Consider the following 26,627-nt stretch of genomic DNA (forward strand, 5'->3'; position numbering starts at 1 on the left):
ACAAAACGTTTGGCGTATAATTTAAATGATATAAATATTTTTGAAAAGAGGTTGATGACGAAGTAGATTTGTACAATTTTTACCTATGAGAATCTAGTGTAAACATAATAGAAAATTTTCATAGTTGATTCCCATTCAAAGCCTCTATAAAGACAATTCCTTTGAAGGTAGAAGTTGATAGTTTGATACATCTAAGAAGAAATTTAAACATGGATATTCGTATATATAACAACAAGATCATAATTGAATAGTGCCATGGTCGCAAACAAGGGTGGATTCTCGTCAATACAGTTTCTCAAAATTTTTGGAGTAAATGGACCGTTATAAGTACACGTAAACATTGGCAATTATTATGCAAGTTAGTTGATGAGAAACAGGGGGAATAAAAGAACCCTGTTAAATAACGGAATGTTTGTTTCAAAACCAGATGTTGCTGTCCATAAAGGAGTAGTCAGCTGTAAATAGATACTAATAGGTGGATTATGGTGGCTTTTTAAACTTCGTGTTTTACATTATAACGTATATTTTAACTCATGTTTGTTCTGCCGATAAAAGTTCAAAATCTTTTCAAAACACAAAGAGATCCACCTTGTAGAAGTTCATGGAACAGTGAGTGCGTTTGTTTTCGTCATTCACATTAGAAAAGAAAAGGTAGAAATTACGTATCGAGCGTATGGAACACATTGCAATACCTCAAAATCACTAACATGGTAATGTTCCTCATCAATTTTTCCTTCAATTTTTCAAGTGAAACACTCGGACACTAATTCTCAGGGAATCAAAATGGCTTAAGTCCTTTTTGCAACACGATAGGTAAAGTTGGAAGAGGTGGTAGTACCAAATTGGAATGCTATATGAGGACAAACTATAGCTTGTTCCTGTAAAGCTCGTTTCTCGCAGTCGTCATTTCGAAAGTGACCGCATTGCAGTTGCTATACATGATAATGTCTTGAACTGGCCAGGTAAGTGCCACGTCGAAGGCTGGTTCATTTACCAGAATTAAATCATTATTCCCTTTTGCTGCTTCTCTGTTAGAGGAGGTAGGAACATGACTGGGTTGGTTGGCTACGGTTATCCTATACTCAGCTGCAATCTCTTCTACTTTCATTCTCCCCTTACGCATCCGAGTGTACCAGAGGGGAGATTTGTCATTGGAGATTTTACCCTATCATCTGTTGAGGAGTTCCATTACATTCTGTTGAAATTTATTTAAGACTTCCTGGGAAGTGTGCTCTTTCAAACAAAAAGCACAATCAGAATCGATGCATACGTATGTCTTAAGTTATCCTTGAACATACCACAATACCTATATACTCCCACGAAAGATGATTGACTGTTGTCAGATCACTTGTCTCGAAAAGCCCAACCGCGCCAGCACAAATAACTCACTTTGATATATTGTTCCAAAACCGTGTTCCAATAATGGAACAGCGGTCCCCAATGCGTTAAAATACAACGCATGGAGGAAGTGTCCTTTTGTTACTTACAAGTAGATCTAACCTTTAAGTGTTTGTTTATTTAAAACAGTAAGTAAAATTAATTTTATATTTTATTTATTTATTTATTTATTTATTTATTTTTTTAATCGGTCACGATGCATGTTGAAAACTAACGTTTGAGAACACACACACACTTCTCAGTCGATGTCAAATACACAGAGAATTATTATAAAATTAGACAATATCATACACTAATTAGAGAGCACAATCCAGCAAGCACTACAGAACATCAACTTTTTTGTGATGATTTTGTAATAATTTTTTGTGCATTTAATATGGATTAAGAAATATGTGGAGTCTTACACGTTAATGTGTTGAGAAGGTTCGAATCTGCATCAGTTCTGTGACAGATTCTTTCTCTTTGAAGCATGTAGCGATTGGTGCTACAATTCGTCCTCATGTAGCAGTTCAGCTTGGTCCTACCACCCCTTCAAACTTTACTTATCATAGTTGCAGATTTTCGAAGAAATAACAACCTGTTTTTAAATTGTAGGGTTCTGTTCGACTTTCCCTCGTATATATAAAATATGTATTAGTGGGTTTCTTGCTGTTATACCAAACAATTTTTACAGTAATACAATTCTTCAGCGGCGTATCTTAATAATTAAAATTTTGCATTATTGCCAGACAGAAGATACTTGTAAAAAATGTTAATGTGCAAGTTTCTTTCATTTGTAAATACTTCTATAATTTCTAAGCTACTTTCTTAAGCCTTGAATACTCATGATATTTTTTTTTTTAACTCCGGATTCCTAACAGTGGTACAAGTGTATTCCAATACTTCTTTTTTTTTTTTTTTTTTTTTTTTTTTTCAATTATAAACATCCTTATTTGTGACATCGATAATTTTGGTATGTTAGTTTATATTGGGTTGTGCTTTGTTAGGTTATGTTGGTTTTGTTAGTGTAGGTTAGTTTAGGTTAAGTTTATGTAGGCTAGGTTAGCGAAACGGAAATTTGTTTATATGCTATAGAACTGTATTAATTTAATAATATTTTTGTGGCAGGGAAGGTTGCAATATTGGATGATGAATGCAATATTGCAACGATATATTGCAGTAGACTCTAATATTACCTGTTCTTTATGCTATATTTCGTTGAACAAAAATCAAACAATAAAATACATGAAACAAATATGGTAACATAGATACCCAAGAGGGGTACAAATGTAGTTTTGGACACACACGTAAGCAGACCACCTTACAATTGAGAAAATAGGTTTCCTTACATTCCGGCCCACAATGTAAAGAACCCTAGTCAACCTAGGGTATCTGTAACATATACAGTAAAACATATGCATGGGGTACATGTGTACCACCCCCCTTGAGTATCCAAAGGTTAAATGTTGTTGTTAGCAATTTTTAAGAATAAGAAATAGTAATTAAGTAATTATTTGGAACAGCAATAAACAAAACTTTTACAACTAAAATTGTTGTTATTAGCAATTTGTAATAACAAGAATAATTAAGTTATTATATGGTACAGCAATAAACAAAAGTTTTACAACTAAAATTCTTTGTTTTGTGTTTCAGGAACAAAGCCACAAATCTTATCGGCCCCTTTGTGTTCTTACATTCCGATGGAATTACTTCCTTCATCAGCTGGAACCAATGGGCTATCATTTAGTTAATATGTTACTACATGGTGTTGTATGTCTTATGTATTTCCGGTAAGTCTAAATTCTCTCGTTAAAAAAATGTTTCTATAGAATATGTCATTAATGAATACAGATGGATATATAATCTATCATTGATTCTGCAGATAATCTATATGATAAAATTGAAAGGGACTAAGTTTGTGACTCCTAATCTCTTGGATCACCCGACCGATCTCGATCAAATTTTCAACATAGATGAAGTTCGGGCCTGGGATGGTTTTTAACATATCACATTAACTGTGCAACTAAGGGGAGGGGAAGGGAGAGATATTTAAAAATAATTAAAAATGAACTATATTACTGTCGAATTTGTAGTTTTGGGGGGTCTTTGAGTTGAACAGTCAGACTTTCGATCCCGTTTAAATCCAAATTCAGTCCCACAACTTGGGGCAGAGGGAAGAGGGAGATACATAAAAATGATCAAAAATGACCAATATTAGTGTCGAATCCATGGTTTTCGGGATCACAGTGGTACTTCCACTGCCGTGTAAATGCATACTACTAAAAGCACAAACAGCATATTTTACGGGTACCAAAAACATGAGATAAGGAGTTGTGCATTTACATTTTTTATTTTAACCTGGGGTTAGCGGGTAATGGATGCTACGAGTAGTATTTCCTATCCTATATAGTTTTACCTTGATATCTTCTGTTCAGCGTGAGTCATTAATCGCTTGACACCAACAGTTATTCATTTTTCATTGACTAGAGTGGTAGTAGCTGATTCATGTAAACAGTATGTTATGATGATATTCGTGAAATGAAAAATGAAATGAAATCTTTAAGTTTTACGTCTCACGTTTATGCCGGTTAGGCTAAAGGAGATGGTGATTATGAGAAATGAATGAAAATGGTGGAAGGAAGAAAGTGGAAGGAAACGGGAGAACCCCGAGAAAACCCACGAGCACGGTGTTTGTCCACCAGAAAGTCCACACGGCGCGAGCTGGGATCAAACCAGGAACCCCAGGCACCGGAAATGAACGCTCTACCACTGAGTCAACGCGCCCCCGATGATATTCGTGGATAATACGTTGTGAAATGAGATTTTATGAAGGATTTAAACACTGGTACATTTTTAATTAAGTAAGTCCTCGTCTAATAGAAAGTTATCTGATCTGTCTGATCGGGCTACGTCATTGCGGAAGGATGTAGTTGGGGGAGGGGGCGCAAGCAGACTTCCGTTGGCAATTCAAGCTGTGATTTACGAACAAGTAAATTCTCTACCTTAATTATACAAATTAATTTCAAAGTAATTGTTTTGGATTGCAACGGAAATACACTCAAAATTTGTCGAACACTATGCAAACAAACCTCGAGAAACGGTGTAAGTGAATATTTCTTACCTCCAGCTTCGCAGAAGTAACTTTTTCATTATGTAGGTGGAGTATTATTCCTTTCAGTATGTAGGTGGAATATTATCCTTTTTAGTATGTAGGTGGAATACAATTCTTCAGCGGCGTATCTTAATAATTAAAATTTTGCATTATTGCCAGACAGAAGATATCCTCTTGTTACTCGGACTTTATTTCTTTTTTCTTAAATATTACTAAAATAACGAGTCATTATCTAAATTTCGAACAATTATTTTATTTTTAGAATTCTCGAAAACCATCTTGATCTGGATTAGAGTTGTTTCCTGATCACAACCATTTTGTAAAGAACGCGGCCATATGTTCTAAGAGAGAGTGAAACGAACAGTTTTCTTCCCGTGGTCACTTCTTTGTGTAATTATAATAATTACTCTTTCTTTCTTGAACTTCTACTAAGGAGACCCATCCTCTTTTCTTTCCTTTTATCCCCCGTCGGAGCCGATGTCTTTGCTATACTTCTTCGTACTCTTCACAGGTTGTAGATTTACGGGGAAAATATTTAGATTGACACCCTATTCAAAAGATGCCTTGGTGCTGGTGGACGGGTTACATTCCCACATAGCTCAGTGGTAGAGCGCTTACCTCTGATGCATGGGATCCCTGATTCGATCTCCGGCGAAACAAGTTTGTGGTGGACAAGCTTATGTTCATGCGCTTTCTCGTGGTATCACATTTTCATTCTACCAATTTGTCCATTATTATTCACTTGCCTTAATCATCCTCTCCCTTAGCCTAAAGGGTATGACATGGGACGTTAATCTGAAAAAATTCATTTAATTTAATTTTTTTAAAGTATGTTGTTAGGAATCTCAAACTTTGGTGATCCTCTTTACCTTCCCCTTCGTAAGATACATAAGATGTCCTGAAAAAGTAAACAGATTCAAACTCTATGGTATATCAATATGTTTTCGCTGTCACATAGAGGCTGGGCGTTTAAAACTGTAAACACAAATACATGCCCAGAAATCCTAAGATAACATACAATAGATCCTGCAAGCTTCATTAATGCAGCTAACTACTCTTATTCGAGGGCGTAAACACATAAATAATCCTCCTAGAAGGGAAGTTTGAACATCACAAATAGTGCTTTTACTTATTTATTAAATTAATTCTTATATGTCGTCAAATGTATGGTTCAAAAACTTGGACATTACGGAAGTTAGAGAAGAAATATTCAGAGAGCTTCGAAATATAGTATTGGAGGAAAATGGAGAAGATAAAATGGACAGAGAGAACAACACACGAAGATGTTTTAAAACGGATAGGAGAGAAGAGGACACTTCTATCCAGCATCTTTTGTAGGAAGGCTAATTGCATTGGACACATCTTGCAAAGAAATTGTCTTCTTCACACCGTCAGAGAAGGAAGGATGGAAAGGAAGCGAGGAATAGGAAGAAGAAGAACACAGCTGATAGATGATTTGAAAAATAAAATAAAATATGGGAGTTAAAAGAGGAAGCTGAAGATCGAGAAACGTGGAAGAAAAATTTCCAGGCCCAGATCTAAAATAAAAAAGAAATCCCCAAATGTCCCAGGACGTGCCAACATGTAGAATACTTAACAACAACAATAATAATAATAATAATAATAATAATAATAATAATAATAATAATAATAATAATAATGTCAAAAGGAATGAAGGTTTAGTGAGAAGAAAATGATTACTTACTTTAGTACTGTGGAAAACATAATATTTCAAATGTTGCCTGTTTTCGCTGAAATGACATTTCTACTTGCTTGATTTGGTGTTAAGCGTCCCTTTTAGCACCCAGGCTATATGAGATATGAACCTGGAGCCAGTGGTGGATGCATGGTGATGCCAGTTGGGGAGACCCTTTCAATGGTTATCCTTTTCCTTCTGAACTTTATTTGGTTTTGTGATATACAGAGCCACATGTTCCCCTGCGATCTAATACTAATTTAATGGAGTTTTCTGCAAGTAGTACAAACGTCGACATCGTCATAAGACTTTAAAGTAACTAATATTTCACTACATTCGTCTGCTTTGATGTAAAATTTCATATTTCTACCCCTTTTTCATGAGGTGAACGCTCCCTCTTTTTTTTCATATAGTAAATCTTTATTTTTCCATAAATCTTGAAAAATTCCCTAGTGAACGCAACTGATGCCGAAATTTTCAATGGGAAGCCTCACCTTCATGTTCACATATTTTGTTTTCAAGATGTTACTAAACTTAAACTTAAACTTAAACTTGCAGGGTAAACCTAACTTTACTTAAAATAATTTTTCATTATAAATTGAAAGTCATGAGATGTGAGTCAAACACCAGAGCACATCTTATGTAAATAAATAAGCCTATCGGTATTCTCATTGAAAATTTAGGCATTAATAAAACTTTAGATGTATTCCTAAGGTTAATTCAGAAGTTCAAGTATACGTCAGTTTAAGTTCCTTCAGTAGTTATATCAGGAGTGATAACTGAAACATACAGTGCATAATTCATTTGTATTAACACTGCATTAAGTTGCTAGTTTAAGTATCTAAGTTTACGTTCGTCCCTTGTTTGTATCTTGTATAACTTACACATGTATAAAATGTTGCTTTTGTCTGAAGATTGGTATGTGAAGATTATTCGAAATATATCTGATTCCTGTATTGCATATTGTTCACGAAAGTTTACAACGTAAGATTTCATTTTGAATATTATTATCCAATCCTTTACCAAGCTCCTCAGTACGGTCACCATGATTAACTTCATTACGTGACTTGTAAGGCCTGCTATACTGTATAGGATAGATCCTAGGAAATCTCTTACGTAACTTTTCCTAGAGTCGAAATCTCAACGTGTATGGCATCAGATCGCATGTGATTTCCTAAGTTCTGAACGATTCTATGATATTCTGTTGTTTAGAGACCGCTCTATTTCGGAAAGAAAATTCGTAAGATTTTTGATTTAAGCGGCATCCGGTGAGAGAAAGTGAAACAGATTTGTGTTCTTCCCGCTAGCCGGAGAAAAGTTTTGTTGTTTTCTTTTCGCTGACAATTCATAGTATTGTTAACACTATTTCACACTACCAATTGCTTGTTCAATTGAAGGCGCCATTTTTTTGCCGCAATGCACTATGGATCAACATCCCGCAACGTCATTCGGTCAGATAGGAAAATTGTTCACGTGTACGACACAAAAGGGTACGATTTCCTACGAGATATGTTACATTTGTCCTAAGATATTTGCTAGGATTTATCTCATAATGTATGAAGTTAACGAAATATAACGTCGCATTACTATGCAAGCTATAGTTTAGGTACACTGTTGTTTCTATTTGAACTTCTAAAAGTGAACAAAGAAAATATTAGCATCAATAAACCCAATGAGTAATATGTAAATTTCCAAAACATTTAACAATTATTTACAAGAATATTGTAGTAAATAATAAATTAGTTAATAATTAAAAACCAGAATCTTAATTTACGTTTCTAAGGACTAATTAATACTAATGAATTTTTTATCTTAAAATATAATCCAATACATAAACACGCGTACATTAGTGTAATACTGATCAACTTATTACTTTCTTTTGTATTTTTATTATTGCTTCATGTGTTAAATGTATGTATTAACAACCTACTTTATTGTCTTCTTTTCAGTATGTGTTCTATGTTCTTACCAGAAATTTCAAGTTTTGTTTCTGCAATGCTTTTCGCCGTCCACCCTATACACACCGAAGCCGTAAGTTATATCATTATTAGTTCTTTCTTTCTTTTAGTAATAATATTTCTTTCATCTTGATTGTAGTTGTAATATAAAAAGATAGATAAGATTTTCATGATTTATAATGCAAATGGTGAAAAAAAAAAAAAAAAAAAAATGAAATAATTACTATGTTCAAGATAATATGTTAAGTTTTCATATTGCTTGTACGCACTCGTATATTAGTGTAAATTGTACGAGGTGCATTCTAGTTATAACACTTCCAATTTTTTCTCAGGACTGGAAACAGATAGAAATGTGTTGTTTATTTTAAAATACGCGAGCACTCATTGTCAATGCGTGACATAGATGGTAACACTGTACAGCACATATAACTCTAGCAGCAGCGGTGAGAGTGATCGAGTGTTTTTGATACTTAACGATACCCGTAAAATGGTGATGTTTTCATTTAAGAACAGCGTGTAATCATTCGTTTTCTCCATTTGCATGGTGTGACACCGCTTGAAATTCATCACCAGTTGAGTGTGACGTGTGATAATGGTGTTATGAATATGTCAAATGTGCGTTCGTGGGTGCGACAGTTCAAAGAAGGCAGAACGTCGTGTAATAACAAAGCAAGACAATCTCGGCCTCGCACAAGCCGGTCTCACAACAGTGTGACAAATCTCAGATAAATGCCAACTTTGGAGGCGACGTATTGTATACTCATTCGGCAATCCTCCAAAACAACTTTCTCCACTCGTTCGATCATGTCGTCAGACCGGTTTGTGCGAGGCTCAGATTATCAAATAGAGAAAACGAAGAGCTTCTTATCAAAAACGGTCGTCACTCTCACGTTGCCGCTAGAGTTCTGTATGCCGTACGGTGTCGCCATCTTTGTCGCACATTGACAATTAGTGCTCGCGTATTTTAAAACGAACAGCACGTTTCTAACTGTTACTAGTCCTGAGAAAAAAATTGCAGGTATTATAACTTAAACGCATTTCGTATTTACCTTAGCAGTGTGCACGCACGCGAATGATAACGCACTAATAACGTAAATACAATTTCATTTTATTATACACCGTGTTCAAGAGTTCCGTCTTAAGGAATTCAAATTCATACATAAATAGATTGAGGTTTGTACAATTATAATATGCATAGCCTCTATATTCCTTTCAGAAATAATATCATTTTCCGTTATACAATAGTTATTCAAGAATATATTACTGGTTATACCGTTATGGTTTTTATAGCATTAATTACAACACTTGAAGATATCGGTATGGAAAACACGTGTAAAATTTAAACATAATTTAGGAATTACAGAATAAATACACAGAATTCCAAAATTTAACTTGAAGTTAAAATCTGCAACTTACTTTTTTTTATTCCTTGGAGAAAAGTCAAGATCAATTTCTTGTTTCCCAATACAAACTTCTTAGTTACAGAATTCGAATGTATATTTTCAGTAGCATGAATTTTTGAAAGTTCTTTCCCGAAGAAGAGGTGGGGGGAAAAAAGAGTTAAATACAGCTTTGCTACATGTTTCCTTATTCTCTATTTTTTTCTTTCCTTACTCAACTTCAACTACCAAAGTAAGATAAGAAATTAGAAAATCGTTTATTACTACATCTTCAATTAAAATTCGTTTTTCTACAATGAAACATATTGCTGATCGTTGCACTATGTTCTGTTTATGTTATCAAGTTACCAACTTGAAAAATGTTTAATTTTATTTAACTTTCAGTTTAGCACCCCCTGTCAGCAGCAAGGCTATATGAACCTACAGTTTAACGTAGGAACCGAACCACATGAGCTTCCGCTTAAAATCTAATCCGTTTCTCCCACGCCCAAGTTGTGGAAGTGTCATTTCTTAGGATGAAGTGTTTCCTAATCTTTCAAGTGCTGTTTGTTAAACATAACTCCCTTCCCACCTTTTTTAGTGTCTTACCGCACAATATTTTTTCCCAATTATGAGTCCCATGTTTATCACGTTTGATTGCACACATACATACATACGTTAACACACACATATATATACTGGTGTACATATATATATATATATTAACAGTTGTTTTATTTGGTTCCCAGTTGCCTGATAGTCTTCATACATTAACTTCGCAACACCTTTAGGAAAGTTTTAACTAACTTCTCATTTTAGTGATGGCACATGATTACTTTTGCACGCGGGCACTATTCAAGAATTAGGGATAATATATAACTCATAACTAGCATCTCACTTTACTACATACCATAAATGGATGAGGTAACTGATTTCATATCACACCTATTCTTGTGCAGATGCGAAATCAATTATGTAGAAGAGCTGCGGTGGTTCAGTGGTAGAGCGTTCACCTCTGGTGCATCAGGTCGCGGGTTCAAACCCTGCTCCCATCAAGTGAAATTTGTGATTGATAAACACCGTGTGCGTGGGTTTCCTTGGGGTTCTCCCGTTTCCTCCCACTTTCTTCATTCTACCATTTCATTCATTGCTCATCATCAGCGTCTCCTTTAGCCTAGCCGGCATAATCGTGGGACGTAAAACTTAAAAATGTCATTTCATTTCAATTATGTAGAAAGAATGGAAAAGTACACGACTGGACCGATGCCCAAACCCAGGTCTCAAATTTTTTCGTCGCGATGCGTGAAGCAATTCACTATCCAGTCCACTTCCTGAAGAGCCGTACATTCTATCAATTTTGAATCAGTGTCCAGCTTGGACACCGGATTATTGTCCAGCCACAACAAGAATTGTGGTACAGGCCATCTGGCCTGAGTGAATGAACACTGATTTCACCACTTGTAGAATGTTTGGCAGACTGGATGGTGTAGTAGTTGTCGCATCGGCGCGATAAGCTGCAGAACCGGGTTTGATTTGAGATTCAGTCGTGCATTTTAACATTGTTATATTTTGTTATCTCAGTTTTTTCTCTCTCTCTCTCTCTCTCTCTCTCTGAGTAAATCCTCCTATGCTATTCGCATATAAACAAGTAACAGTTTTCTCCACAAGTAACTCTTTAGTACAATGCTGATACATTTATCTGCGTACGGCTTTCCGTTAGTGATAAGTATGCTTACATTCCATGAAACAATCCATGAGTGCACCATGCTTTCCGTAAAGAGTCAATACAGATTATAATAACTACTTCGAATTCTCTTAGAACTAAATGAAATATTAAAATAGCTCAAATATTTTCGCAAAGTGAACTGTTTGTATTAGATTGATGTGAATGAAGTGTCCGATTTTACATCTGGTGAGAAACCTCACTCTGTAATATAGCTAATGGATAGTCTGAGATTATGTGTATGACGTCACAAGCTCAGTACATGTTTAGAAAACAGACTGAGATGTCTAGTCAGGACGAAGTTTGTTGTTGAACGGAGTTGTACGAAAATGCACCATGGAAAATACACAGTTGCAACTGATTTTTCTTTACGAGTTCAGATTGCGACATCTAGTTGTGAAAGACATCAACAGTATATTGGGACCAGTAGTGGTGAATGAACGCACCTTAACGCCGTTCATTTCGTATAGGTAACGTAATATTGAAAATTAAGTCACGCGGACAAAGTCCAGCTATGTGTTCTTATGAGCCCCTCAGGAAAGTGGAAAGGGATCCTCGGAAAAGTGTTCGTGCAATTGCAGACGAGATAGGAAACCCATTCTATTGTTGTTTCGGGGGCTCTGCGCAGTCGTTAATGTGAAAAAGTTGGATTCATAAGTGTTACACGATTTGACAGCACTGGCCAACATGGATCACCGTCTTGGGAGTTAGTGGGAAGGTTTTCTGCATCGAACCGTCACTTCTAATAAAACAAATAAATAAATAAATAAATAATAAATAAAAGCTGCTACGACAATTGTAATCGATCAGGAAAGTGGTTACATTGTGATCAACGTCCAGGACAGTTTCCAAAATCCGCAGAAGATATTGCTGGTATGGTGGTCTATGGTGCAGATGATCCATTATTTCTTTCTTCGTTGGCAAGAAATCATCATTACGGAACCTTAGAGTGTTGATCTTCATGATATGCATCGCATGCTTGTCCTCCACCGCACGCTTCCAGCAATAGTCAATAGACATGGTGTCATAATATTGCATCGCATTGCAAGTACCCACTCAGAGGACTGTGCAGGCTGTCTATGAATTACAGTATGAAATCCTTCCTCACTCACTGTATTCTTTTGACATCTCTCTCACTAACTACCACTTGTTCCACATTTCACCAATGCTTGACAGGGAGATATTCCCTGATGACCAGGCGGTGCAACTTGCAATTGTAGACTTGTTCGCATCGAAGACTGTAGACGTTTTCTTCGTAAATTACCGTTGGCTGACAAAAATGTGTGGCTGTAGTCGGAGACTACATTGATTTACTACGTACTGTAATTCTCTCTCTATCTCTCTCTCTCTCTCTCTCTCTTTATTTATTTATTTATTTATTTATTTATTTATTTATTTTTTGTCTTCCTTTCTTTCGTACACACATCGGTCGTACAATACTTGGGAGTGAAAAAGTTTTTTAATGTAAATGTGAATGGGAAATTATATAAGGAACGAAAATAAATAAGAAGGGGGAAAAAGACATGTTTACTTACGTATAATTACGGTATATGATATTTTTTTTTTTTTTTTTTTCATTCCAGTTCATTTTATTGTTTCTTATAAGTTCCTATTTACATCTTTAAGAAAATAATCGGCTTCTGAAGACACAAACACTTTATATTGTGAAAAATATTTGAGCTATAAAGATATTTTAATACATAGTTCAAGAATCCATCTAGTTGCATATTAATCAATCAAAACTTTCATAGTAGTGATTACGTCAGAGAAATACACCTTTTATCAATCATTAATATCGTAACTTGAAATTACGAACTTCAAAGTATACAGAAATATTGCAGAAGACTGTATTAGTTATATATATATATATACAGGATGGTAAGAAACTATTTGAACAAACTTCGGGAGCTGATTCCCGACACCGAAACCAGCAAAAAAGTCCTCTGGAACTTTGGTTAGAGAGGGATAGTTTCGGCGATATAAGGGGCCGAAAGCGTGGGGAAAATGAACTTAAGAGGGCTGCAATTCAAAAGAATCCAACGTAGAGGGTGCAGTTTAGAACTTGACACTCGAAGTCATATCTGCTCGATTGAAAATTGTATGTTTCAAACCCCCGCAAGATGTGTGCGAGGGATTTCCCAAAGGAACTTATGGATTCCGGAAGTTTGCGAAGGTTTGAAACATACATTTTTTAATCGAGCAGGTATGACTTCGAGTGTCATGTTCTAAACTGCACTTTCCATGTTGCATTGTTTTTTAATTACAGCCGTCTGAAGTTCATTTTTCCTGCGCTTTCGGCACTTTATATCGCCGAAACTATTCCTCACTGACCAGAGTTCCACAGGACTTTTTTTTTTTTTTTTTTTTTTTTTGTTGCTGGTTTTGGTGTCAGGAATCAGCTCCCGAAGTTTGTTTACATAGTTTCTTACCATTCTGTATATATAAAGGAGTAGGTTGCTGCATATCGAGATCATAATACAATATTGGAATTTGAGTGTGGGGAGGAGGTTTAAAAGAAATTATATGGATAACTAGTACAATTTGTGAGATACGTATCCCTATTATTGATGTGCAATTATTTCATTATTTCAGGTAACTGGCGTGGTTGGGAGGGCCGAAACACTATCTTCGGTGTTCTTCCTGGCGGCCTTTATGTTTTACACAAAATCCACCAGAAAAAGAAGAGTCACAGGTAGGCTACATAATATGTGCATTGTATTAAAAGTTAATGTTAACTCGAGTTAATATTTTAATATCCTGTATTTGTGCCTCAAAACTGACTTTTATTATTTTTATTTATTGATTTATTTATTTTTAGTAGACTTGGTTCAGAAATCTCAGTAAACTAACTATATTTAGTGGATTTCACTTTTTATCAGATCTAGATTATAAACAAGTTGTTTTGCAATTATGTAGTGTACGTAAAGCACGAGTTGAATCTATAATATTGAGACTGACGCTGACGGTCTAGTATTCTTAAATTTGAAGTTTTATGGATTTATTTATTTATCTATTTTTCATTCCGTGATTTCAATGGCTTCATTGTTTTATCTTGTGCGGAATTCGATGAGGTTTTTAAAAGTTAAAAAGAAAGTTCTGCTGACATATAATAGTAGTAAAGGGGTGCCTACATACACATTTATTCCTCAAAAATATAAGTGGTTCACAAAATACTTACATACCGTTCAGTAATAAGCAGCTCATTTCTGGTGCTGGTAAATATTTTGTATATGACTCATGTTGATTGAAAACTTAAGATCGCTAGTCTTAAGATGCTATATATTAGTATCTTGTACTATCCGAAATTGTCCTACTTACGTAATCTGAACATATGAGTTCACTAATCTATAAACTATATAAACTTCTTCTCTTCAGATTCTAATTTGAATTCCACATTTTTCTGAAATATTATATATAAATATTATCTATTCGCATATAAATCTTGGTTCATATTCTTCTATGTCCGGGTGGTTCAGTGGACATCACCTCTGGTGCTCTGTGGACATCCCAGCTCGCGCCAAGTGGACTTTGTGATGGACAAACACTATGTGCGTGGGTTTTCTCGAAGTTCTCCCCGTGGCACCGCGTAGCATAGTCGCTAACGCTCTCGCCTTCGGTGCGAGCGTTCCCGGGTTCGATTTCCGCGGGGGGCACTCGGTCGAAAAAATGTAAAACACTTTTTCAGGCCAGCCACCCTGAATGAGGTTTTTCTGGGTTTTCCTCATTCACACCAGGCAAATGCCGGGGTGGTACCTAACTTATAGGTCCCAGGTCGCTTGCTTCCTTGCCCCATCCTTTCTTCCTTCCCTTTCTCCGGATTGTGTGCTCGCCGAGGGACGTCATCCCTCAAAACGTGAAGGGCTAAATGGCCTTAGATGCTGGAAGCCCAGAAATCTAAATCCTAACCTAACCTCGATGTTCTCCCGTTTCCTCCCACTTTATTAATTTCCACCATTGCACTCATTTCTCATCATCATGGTCTCCTTTACCTTAGCAGGGAAAAACGTGAGACGTAAAACTAAAAGAATTCATGTTTCATCTATGTCCGTGCGACATGTATAATTCTCTTCATTTATTCACCATTAACGGTGTTACACATAGATACACCATACGTCACGTTCCAGTATGCTAAAAATGCGAATTAAATACGAATGTTATATATATATATATATATATATATATATATATATATATATATATATATATATATATATATATATTGTTTAAATTGTTGTTTTGTCTTAATCCTACTTTGAGGAATAAAGTTTTAGAATCGCAGCTTAATCAAGCCAAGGTCGACTATATCACTGATTATTGTTTTAAAATAAAAATGTATCACAAAATGGCCCATCCAATATGGACGATTAGCCGGTCAACAGTTGATTTTTTTAAACTTATATTATGTATAGATGGAAGAAGAGTGGCCCCAAAGATAGTAAAAATGTTTGTAACACAGTAAAGATTGTAATAAAATGGAAAATTACTAAAGTAAAAATTGTTTAAATATAAAACATGAATAAAAAAAGGAGAGCAAAGCTCCCAGATAGTTTGTAGAATAGCTTCCTCTTAACGTCCCCGTTTAAATTGTTTGACAATATATTATGAAAATTGAAAGATTTGCATGGCAACAGTAATGAAATACTATTATTGTTAATTGTTCTTAATTGTAAAGTTGCTATGATCTATAATTGATTTTATGTATTGTATTTTCTTGCTGTGATATTTAATGTATTAACCTCCACCATTTACATGAAAAGTTCAGCTATTGAAAACTATTTCTGTAATGTACGTAATACATTCCTTTGGTATTTTATTTTTTGTTTTTATTATTGGCACGAACAAAATGTCGAATTGCCTGAAATTATAGAGAGTCTTTGAATAGAGTAAATTCAATTGATTAGTATATAAATCGTAAATTATTCACGTATAGTTATGATAATGAGTGAACGTCAGTTATTTATCAAGGAATCTTATTTTAGTAGATTAAATGTAGATTTGTAACTGTTCACTGTAAACCTGAATATATTCCACAATTGATTGAATTTATATGCATGTTTCATCAAAAGAGAGATAAAGAACTATAAAGCATTTGTATAAGATTTCACAGGGTGTATATCGGTCACGAAAGTTATGAAAGTCACGAAATTTAGCTTTTGGGTTACGATATTTTAAAACTGTTCAAATGTAAGTACAGATTGGAAAATGTTGTTCTATAAAACGTCAAAGTTCATTACCAAAAATGTCTATGGTCGGCTTTAGACGCTACCAAATCCCAAGCAAAGTACTTTTCTAACGCATGGATGAAAATTCGGCCTAATTTGCACCCAAATTATTAGGAAATATTAGGAAATTTTATAATTTGGTAAAGAAAAGGTCACGAAAAAGTCACGAAATTTTATTTTGGAAGTTTAGTAGACACCCTGATTTCAAAAACCAAGCGCCTAAACACACACTCCTATATACTAACATGCCATCTTCCGTCCTTCTCGCGTGCTCTATTCTCGTCGATACAGTCTTGTTTTCACAAACTATTTAACCTGTTAACCGCAAACGACCAGTACATAGATACACGAGTACCCGGCTTAATGTGGTGGACAGGGGAAGCCGGATAACAGAAAAGCCGGATAGGCCGGAGTTCTATGAACTCATTTCTTTATGAACATTAAGCATATTCCAAAAACAATTTACGAATACAGTACTGTACAGTTATAATCAGGAATAGTGGCAAGCGTGCTGTATTGAAGTCCGTTACGCACTAACGAAACAATGAACAAGGAGCAGAACGCTGCTCTTTTCCTGTTACAACTTGTATTTTGCACAGGACACGTAGGAGGATCGTAGCAGACGCCCGATTCCAATGCCTTCGCAATGTTGCCAATGGAACGCCTTGCATTCCTCATTTAATTACCATAAAAAAAAAAACTAGGCCGGATAGTATAGAGGGCAGATAGTCTCGAGCCGGATACTCGGGAGTCTACTGTATTTACATAATTTTATGGTGATTTTTGCCAACTACACTTAGTATTTCTCCCAGCAGTTCAAACTTTGTAAGATACATTTGCTGTATGTAAGTAGGACGTTTTCATCTATTGCTTAACTTTTAGAAACCTCACCAAAACTCCGTTGAAGATAGCATTCCAGCAATTAAAATTGTCTTCCGCCTTTCGGTCAGCAGTCTTTTAATTGCTTTAACATAGCTTTCCACTCCTTCCTCTCCTGAACCAGACTTTTTCATTTCCCTTTACTTTATTCTTTCCTACATCTTGTATTATTTGATGTATATATTTCAAAAATATATTTTTTCTATCATTTTACCGAGACATAATAACGTGATTCTTCCGTGTCTCATGTATCCAACCATTCTGTTTCTTCTTTGTGAATTATTCTTCGTCTCCATTTCTTTTAACTCCTTCCATTTACAATACTTTTTTATTTAATCGTTGATACTACAATATATCGTGGGTCAAGTTTTCAGGAGAGCACAAAAATGTGTTGTGTAACTAGTGTTGTAAAATTTCCGGAACTTTTGAACCTGTTGGTAAAAAAAACAGTTTTTTTTCCTGTTTCTTTCCAGAAAAATTGGGAAAATAACAAAAAATTAGTATTAGGTTAATTTTACTAGTAATAGAAAAGTTTTTTTTCTTTTTTTGAACGCGTAAAAATGTACGTTGAGAAATTTCAATATTGGGAATATTTAAAAAAGAAAGATTCGAAAATAAAACTGTTGTAATTATTCTTGGAAATTAATAGTCTGCACTCATTTCCTTTATGTGCTTTTTGGTCATTTATTCGTGGTTGTGCATTAATTACAGAACTTTTACAGTTGCATACACATCTACCACAATGAAGCGTTTATGTTGCAACTAATAAAATTTGAATGAAACTGAGTTCTTAATGTGATCTTTGATCTGGTGAAATTTTGATAATTTTAAGCAAATTATTTCTTAAAAGAGAGAGCAGTAGGCAAATTTCACTAATACTCTTGCACTAAATATATAATTACTATTATTTAATAATTTATATAAACTTTATGTACAAAATTTTATATGTAAGAAAATACCTGTTTTTTAGTCCGACGAATTATCTATATACTTAATAATGAAAGTAACTTTATTTGTAGCTTAACAACTCTTGAACCTCCAGACCAATACCGATAAAGTTTTCAACATTGATGAGGTTTGGGCCTGGGATAGTTTCTATCATTTCACTTTGAAGGTGCAACTTGGAGGAAGGAAGGGGGAACATACATTGAAAATTACCGATATTAGTGTAGAATCCATAATTTTTGGGTCGCTGAGATGAAGAGTAACACTTCCTGTGCCGTTTAAATCCAAATTCAGACCCGTAACTTGGGGAAGGGGAGAGATTAGATATATTAAAATGATCGACAATGATCGATATGAGTTTCGAATTCATAGTTTTCGGAATCACTGTGATGAACAGTAACACTTCCGATACTATTTAAATCCCAATTCAGGTCCACAACTTGGGTACGAAGATATATATATAAAAATGACTGAAAATGGCCGATATTAATGTCGAATCCATAGTTTGCGGGGTCGTTGAGATAAATAGTGACACTTCCGAAGCCGTTTAAATTCAAATTCAGCCCCTATTAGTACTCCTATAGGAGAATGGTGATATGTAAAACTAATTGAAAATAACCGATACTTGTGTCGAATTCATAGTTTTTGGGGTCCCTAAGTTCATTGGTGACAGTTTTGGTGCCCTTTATGTCCAAAATGAAACGTATTCTTCCCGTACGAAGAACGGGTATTCTGCTAGCTTTTAATAATATCGAACGAAAGTTTCACATGTTAAATTCTTTAATATATTTCTCGCTGCTCGAATTTACGCACTTGGGCTGTGCATGTGTATATATGTAAATAAGATCAACTCACTTTTTGGATTGTTCGGAAAATAATAAAAAGGGATTTTTACCAGAAATCAGAAAACTAAAAAGTAAAAATAAAACCTGTTGCTTTAAGTATTTTTTCTGTTGATGAAATGCATTGTGTATATACTGCAGACACCTTACAACAAATCAGATTAGCATCAGGCGAAAAAATAGTTTTCAAATTATATTTTTTGGTTTTTGCCAATATTTCCGAACAAAAGATTTCTTCTAATGGGTTAAAAATTTCCGGAAGTTTTACACAGCACAAGGAAGATAGGTATCTCTATAAAATATATATATTTGATTTTAACGTAGCGGTATTAACTAAAATGATTCTGGCTCCGTTATTGTAACACTTCCCTGGCATAAAGCGGGAACTTCATAAGATTGCTTAAGATAATTTAAATGCGTCTATACTAATTAATCTAGCTAGGATTATATTTTAGCATCTTTTGTAGCCATAACTCCATTCTATCACGATGCTAACTTTAAAAGAGTGGTGTACATATATTTGTCGTTACAAATTTTCCCTATGCTAATACAAGAAACATAAGTACTCAGTGATCTTGACTGTATACTAGTAAATATAAAATAGTTTTCATTTTAAAAGCATAATGTAGTAAAATATTCGAAAATTTCAATTTTTCCCAAAATTTCCGTTTTTTTCCAGGCTCTGAAAAAAACTGTTTTTTTTTAAGCCAAAATTTCCGGTTTTTTTACAGGCCTTCACAACACTATGTGTAACACAGTGGCAGGTCTTGATGAAAGTAAAATCAATGAAAATGTCAAAGCTTCAAAGTAAGGGAAGAAATCTTACCTAATGTGTTAACTATTGTATACAAGAGTTAGAAAATTGTATGTTTCCTTTCCGTAGTTTGAAACGATAAAAGTTTTATTGGAGCCGCGTTAGCTTAGTGGTAGAGCAATCATCTCTGGTGCGTGGTGTCCATAGTTGGATCCCAGCTCCCCGCAAGTGGGCTTTGTGGTGGACAAACACCGTATGCGTGAGTTTTCACGGGGTTGTCCCGTTTCCTCACACTTCTATCATTCTATCCTTACAATCCATCTTATTATCACCGTCGTCTTTAGCTTCGATGCATAAACGTGGGACGTTAAACTCAAAAGAGTTTAATTTTGATCATTATGACTTCCGTTAAGAGCAGCCATTGTTGCAACTAACTCTGAGGTCCCTTGACATTGACTGCATTGTTAATGTGGAAATAATTCTTTTGCTGTTAGTGCGACGTCTTTTAGGAGGTTTCTTAGAGTAATTTTGACTACAAAATGGTGGAAAACTGGACAGAACTTTTTTTCTTTTTCTTTCTTTCTTTCTTTTTTTAATGGTATATTGCAGTACAAAGACAATTTCTTCTGACATGACATGTTGCAGTATCAGGACGATTTGGTACCTTACATATTCATCTAATTTTCAACATCCTGATTTTCTTCTGTAGCGCCACGTTTTAAAGTTCTCTGTTCTCCGTTTTCGCTTCCTCCTAGAGCCTATGGCTCACATTCATACAATACCACACTCCCTACGTATGCTTCCATCAATCTTTTCTTCAGCATTTCTGTCTCGATGTCAGAAGCTTTAGTTTTTCGTCGAATATCTTCCGTAGAATGACATTAGGAATACTAGGCCAGTAGTAATATTGTTGTAAAGTTATTTAACAATTACAAAAATGTAAATACTAATGTATCTCTAAAAACTGTGATTTGTACAAGTTTGCCGTTAACTTGAATGCTTTAATATTTGTTTTGCAGGTTGGAAACACCTTATGCTTTGCATAGCGTGTGTAGCCATAGCCATGCTGTGCAAAGAACAAGGAATTACCATAACAGGAGTTTGTGCTGTTTATGAACTCTTCGTAGCTCAGAAGGTATGTTCTAACAATTAGGGTTATTTTCGTAGGTATCCATTTGTGCTTCGTTCTTTCTTTTTCTCCCAGTTACATATTTAAGGAGTGTTTGAATATACGTTAGAGGAATTTGTAATAATAATAATAATAATAATAATAATAATAATAATAATAATAATAATAATAATAATAATAATAATAACTGCGTCTAAATTGTGCTGTAAGGGTACTATACTGCTTTGGCAAACGCTATCACTTACATCGATAACTCATCATATGTAATTTGACTCAATAAGCGTCCCTTTCAGCAACAAGGCTATATGAGACGTGGACTTACAGCTTAACGAGGGATCCGAGTCACATGAGCTCTCGCCAGGAATCGAACCTGTGGTCCAAAGGCGCATACGCTAACCGTGTAGCCACGAGGGATGTCTCATCATACGTATCTTGTCCTTTCTCGGAATGATATCTTACGCTGATTATGCGTACCCGTTGAATAATAATGAGGTCAAAATTCTTGTTAATACAAATTATTTTACTCTAACAATTCTTTTGAACGATTTTATTTTTCTCTTCCAGCCGCGGTAGCTCAGTGATAGAGCGTTCACTTCTGGTTCGTGGGGTCCCTGATTCGAGTTCCGCTCATGCCAAGTGAACTTTGTAGTGGAAAAACACCGTGTGCATAGGTTTCTCTGGGTTCTTGGCGTTTCCTTCCACTTTCTTCATTCCACTACTTCATTCTTCATCATCGCCGTCTCCTTTAGCCTAGTCAGTATAATCGTGGGACGTAAAACTCAAAGACTTCATTTCATTTTTTCTCTTCTTGCTACTATAAACACTTTGCATTAGATCTTTTGTGACAACAAATGCAGTTCACAAGTACTTGTAAAATTGTGGTGAATATTGAAAAGGCACTTGTAAGATTGTTCTTGTAATCATTAACTTATAATGTTACACAATGTTTTAACTTACCACTCAGTTACTTTAAATTCCAATTAAGCAATTGCAATATACTATTCTAGAAAAGGGAAGCCAGTGATTAAGGCCTGAAAACTAGCAAATAATAAACTTTGAAATTTCTATAATATGGAAATATTTTAACACTTTCAGTTTTAATGTTAGATTGGGTTAAATTAGATTTTCAGTTTAGCGTTTCTTGGGATTCGGACCACATGAGTTCCCATCGGAAATCTAACCATGTCTTCCAAGCCAAAGGCACGTTATCCATGAGGGAGCTCCAGTTTTAGTGTTAATTGCTAACGCTAAAAACGGTAATATATAGTGAGAAGCGGTTTTCAGCAATCAATTAAGCATCCGGTTTCAGTTTACGGTTTCATCGGTAAATTCCGGTTTCAATGTTAATTGGGAAAATATCATGCCATACAAACCACTTCTCCACGTGGTGTCCACGTTACACTATTGCATGGTATTCTAATAGGCGAAATACTAACAGTATAATGTAAAACAGATTATCGTTAGCAGCTCTGCTAATAGTGTTAAGGCGTTAGAAGAAATCCAGTAACAGAAAATCCAGTAAATTCAGTAAAGTGCGACCAGGACATGGAAGTCATGGAGTAGGCGACAGGAAAGAGGAGTGCTACGATAGGATAATTCTTAAATAAACCGATTTAGTGTATTTTGTTACGTAAACTTCTAGAAAGTGCTTTGAATTATTGAAGAATATGTGCTCTGTTTGTTCTAATGTTATAAGGATAGGTCAAAGAGATGTTGCTTTATTTTTTTTGGGGGGGGGGGAAGGGGGGCAATGCCAATACTAAATTCATGACTCGGATTGTACCTGTTAATGAATATTTTGTATGAGGTTATCCCCCATAGCAGAACATTTGCCACGCCTGCGCAGAAATATTGCCAGAAAGAATTGAAAGAAAATATAGCCAACAGAAAAGTAAAAACATGCCTGCCATGTGTAGATATCTTAAATGCACGGACGACTCGCATAAATACAGTTTGAACTGATTTTTACGTCGCGTAAAGCATATTTTTAACGATCACAAGTGTTTCTTCTGCAGAAAATTTTTGACTTACAAAAGCTCATCGCAGAAAGACAAGGAAAGTTCTGCCATCGGGAGGTTATCCTTAGGCAAGAGTGTGGCTTTTTAAAATACTAACGTTACATTTTTTGTCGTTTCTTTTTCAGCTCCACTTAGGAGATTTACAATACCTTGTAAAATCGATGCTTAGCGGTAAAGGAGCAACACCATCGTGGACGACAGATGTGACCAAAAGATTAGGAGTGTTAGCTGCCACAACAGCTTGCCTTCTTCTTATACGGCTCCAGATAATGGGTGCTCGCCTTCCTGTTTTTACTAGGTTTGTAAATTCTATATTATTGTATGATACATAAATTATTCTGACTATGTGGGAGGGTTATTTTCAAACCAAGGCAACCTACGAGGGTTGATTATAATGATTTTGAATTTGTTGAATGGAGTTCTAGGTGAAATGCTCTTCCGTCGCACGAACAGAATGGATTTTTATGAAGTATTTGAACCCTTCTCCCCCTTAGGATACGCATGGGGATAGATTTTGACGTCAACTGCATCGAGACTGTTACTATTTATATTGTGACCTTGAAAACTATGTATTTGACATTAATATCGGTTACTTTCGATTAGTTTTACGTCAGCCTTTTCCATCTCCATTCCTCACCCCCATACCGAAGGGGATGAACTTAGGCTTAAACGGCATCGAGAGTGTGTCACTTTTCATTTCAACGACCTCGAAATCTATGGTTTGGACACTAATATTGGTCGTTTTCTATTACTTTTACACGTCAGCCCCTTCCAACTCCATTTTTCATGCAGATGAGGGATGAATTTGAACTTAAATGGGATTTGGAGTATCAATATTCATCTCAGCTATGCCAAAAATTATGGATTTGACGTAATAGTAATAGTTTTCGATTATTTTTGCATGTCTGTCGCTTCCTATCTTTAACCCCCATGCCAATGAGGTATGAATTTGGACTTTAACGGCATCGGCAGTGTCACTTATAATCTCAGCAACCCCAAAAGCTATGGATTTGACAAGAATAATAATAGTTTTCGATTATTTTTGCATGTCTATCGCTTCCGATCTTTAACCCCCATGCCAATGAGGTATGAATTTGGACTTTAACGGCATCGGCAGTGTCACTTATAATCTCAGCAACCCCAAAAGCTATGGATTTGACAATAATAATAATAATAATAATTTTCGATTATTTTTGCATGTCTATCGCTTCCTATCTTCAACCTCCATGCCAATGAGGTATGAATTTGAACTTTAACGGCATCGGCAGTGTCACTTATAATCTCAGCAACCCCAAAAGCTATGGATTTGACAATAATAATAATAGTTTTCGATTATTTTTGCATGTCTATCCCTTCCTATCTTCAGCCCCTATGCCAGTGAGGTATGAATTTAAACTTTAACGGCATCGGCAGTGTCACTTATAATCTCAGCAACCCCAAAAGCTATGGATTTGACAATAATAATTTTCGATTATTTTTGCATGTCTATCGCTTCCTATCTTCAACCTCCATGCCAATGAGGTATGAATTTGAACTTTAACGGCATCGGCAGTGTCACTTATAATCTCAGCAACCCCAAAAGCTATGGATTTGACAATAATAATAATAGTTTTCGATTATTTTTGCATGTCTATCCCTTCCTATCTTCAGCCCCTATGCCAGTGAGGTATGAATTTAAACTTTAACGGCTCGGCAGTATCACTAATAATCTCAGCAACCCCAAAAGCTATGAATTTGACAGTAATAATAATCGTTTTCGATTATTTTTACATGTCTACAGAGTGTCTACTGATACTGAAAATACTGGAAATACTTGAATTATACTGGAATTTAATTTTGATACTGGAAATACCTCACAACCATAGACGATACTAGAGGGGGAACCCCCTCTTCCCAGAAGCAAAGATGGGCCCACCCACATTGTTTTACTGATCAAAAATATTGTGATAAATTTACCTCAATTTACGCATAACTATTTTAGTGGCATTCGCATTCAGCGTACGAGTATTTAATAGTGACTATACTTTGGCCACCCATCGATTTCCTGAATATACTCTGTACCTGGAAGTTCTCGCAATTTTCGAAAGTAAGGAACCATGATCGTCACTGCATAATGTCCTATTTACGCCAACCTATAAATAGCAATTTACTTCTAACAATTTAGTCTGTAAATTATAAAGAGCAATCAAGGAGGATGTTATTATGTAAGGAATACATTTAATTATAATAATTATAGTATACGTAAATATACCCTCAAAATATAAAACTGAAAATAAAAAAAAGCAATTATTTACTTACAATTACGTGAATTTCAGCTCAAGTCGTTTTTCTTTGCGTAGAAACCTCTGGATTACTGCTTTAGAAACGGTAAGAATAGGGGCCCGAAACCGTAAGTCTTGAGGGTGACCCACTAACGACAAAGTAAATGAAAATTAGGGAAATAGAAAGGCTGAATGGAAAACCGTTCTGTAGCTTAACGTCTAGTTTTTTTCATCAAGTGCCACTTTTAACACAACTTGGATCGAGAAAAAGTGATGTTTCATTTCACCGTACTCCTTAGGAAGAACTCGATTGCACCATTAACTTTTGAATTAAATGATATGTTTAGCAATTAAAAAGTGCGTAAATCATACCCCTCCCCCCCCAAAAAAAATGTTTTCCGTATTGCTAAAAATATCTGTACATCCACAAATAAATCTACAGAGTTGGCAACGCTTGAGAGAAGCAGAAAACTCAAGACGTTGATTTCTTAACCAACGCCTTGGATCACACAAACATGAGGTGAAGAACACGAAGCGGATGTACAATAGGAGTCTTCTAAAACAGTGAAACTTCAGCCAAAGTGTTGCCAACGACTTACACGCAGAGTTGCCTCCTCAAAACATGACGGAGACAACACAGCACTTCTCTGTTCTTTTGCACTTCAACAGTTGATTCTGTCTCGTTGAAAATCAGAAAATCCCATGTTCTGGTAATCTGTTTAATTAAATTAAAACACTCTTTTCTTAATTTTTCGTTGGGCGTTAACACACGACTTGCACACCCAGAGAAGACGCTACTGATTTTGATCCACATACTGAAAAAAATCATGAAACTGGTAATTTGTCAACAATACTTTTTTGTAATTGTTTTAATACTCTTAGAAACAATTTCGTATCCATTGAGATTGTAAATTTTTCCAAAGCAAAAGTTGTATACATTTTGTAATTAGACATTTAAAGCAATGGGTGGAGTAGAGGGCTGTGAGGGGAGTTGGGAGGCCCTTTAAAAATGTTAAAAAGTCATTTGTATTTTAAAAAATTAAGGTTAACTAAATTTATTAAAAATAATTTTTTTTTTTTGATGGTAAAACAATTACAAACCCGAAATCATCTGGAGTGTGATTATTCCTAAAGAATTTTTAAAGATTATTGTATTAGGTACAGGAATTTTGCTGATAGTTATACTAAATATACTGGAAATATACTGGAATTTTGAAAATGAAACTCAGTAGACACGCTTCCTACCTTCACTCCCTGCCAATGAGGTGTGAATTTGGACTGAAAGGATATCCAGAGTGTTACTATTCATCTCAGCAACCCTAAAAATAATGG

General features: G+C 35.2%; 1 protein-coding gene across 2 annotated transcripts in view; it reads left to right on the plus strand.

The window, feature by feature from the left end:
* Window positions 1-26,627, plus strand: part of LOC145670390 (protein O-mannosyl-transferase Tmtc3-like) — a 230,130-nt gene that overhangs the window by 139,081 nt on the left and 64,422 nt on the right. For both annotated transcript variants that reach the window (XM_081739012.1, XM_081739011.1), the window contains exons 3-7: window positions 3,031-3,167; window positions 8,135-8,216; window positions 13,838-13,937; window positions 20,907-21,022; window positions 23,160-23,332. In XM_081739012.1, the coding sequence (XP_081595138.1) occupies window positions 3,031-3,167; window positions 8,135-8,216; window positions 13,838-13,937; window positions 20,907-21,022; window positions 23,160-23,332 (608 nt within the window). The remainder of the gene's footprint in view (window positions 1-3,030; window positions 3,168-8,134; window positions 8,217-13,837; window positions 13,938-20,906; window positions 21,023-23,159; window positions 23,333-26,627) is intronic.

The sequence above is a fragment of the Thermobia domestica genome, chromosome 14 (genome assembly GCF_964235325.1).
Source record: "Thermobia domestica chromosome 14, izTheDome1.hap1.1, whole genome shotgun sequence".
Lineage (NCBI taxonomy): Eukaryota > Metazoa > Arthropoda > Insecta > Zygentoma > Lepismatidae > Thermobia > Thermobia domestica.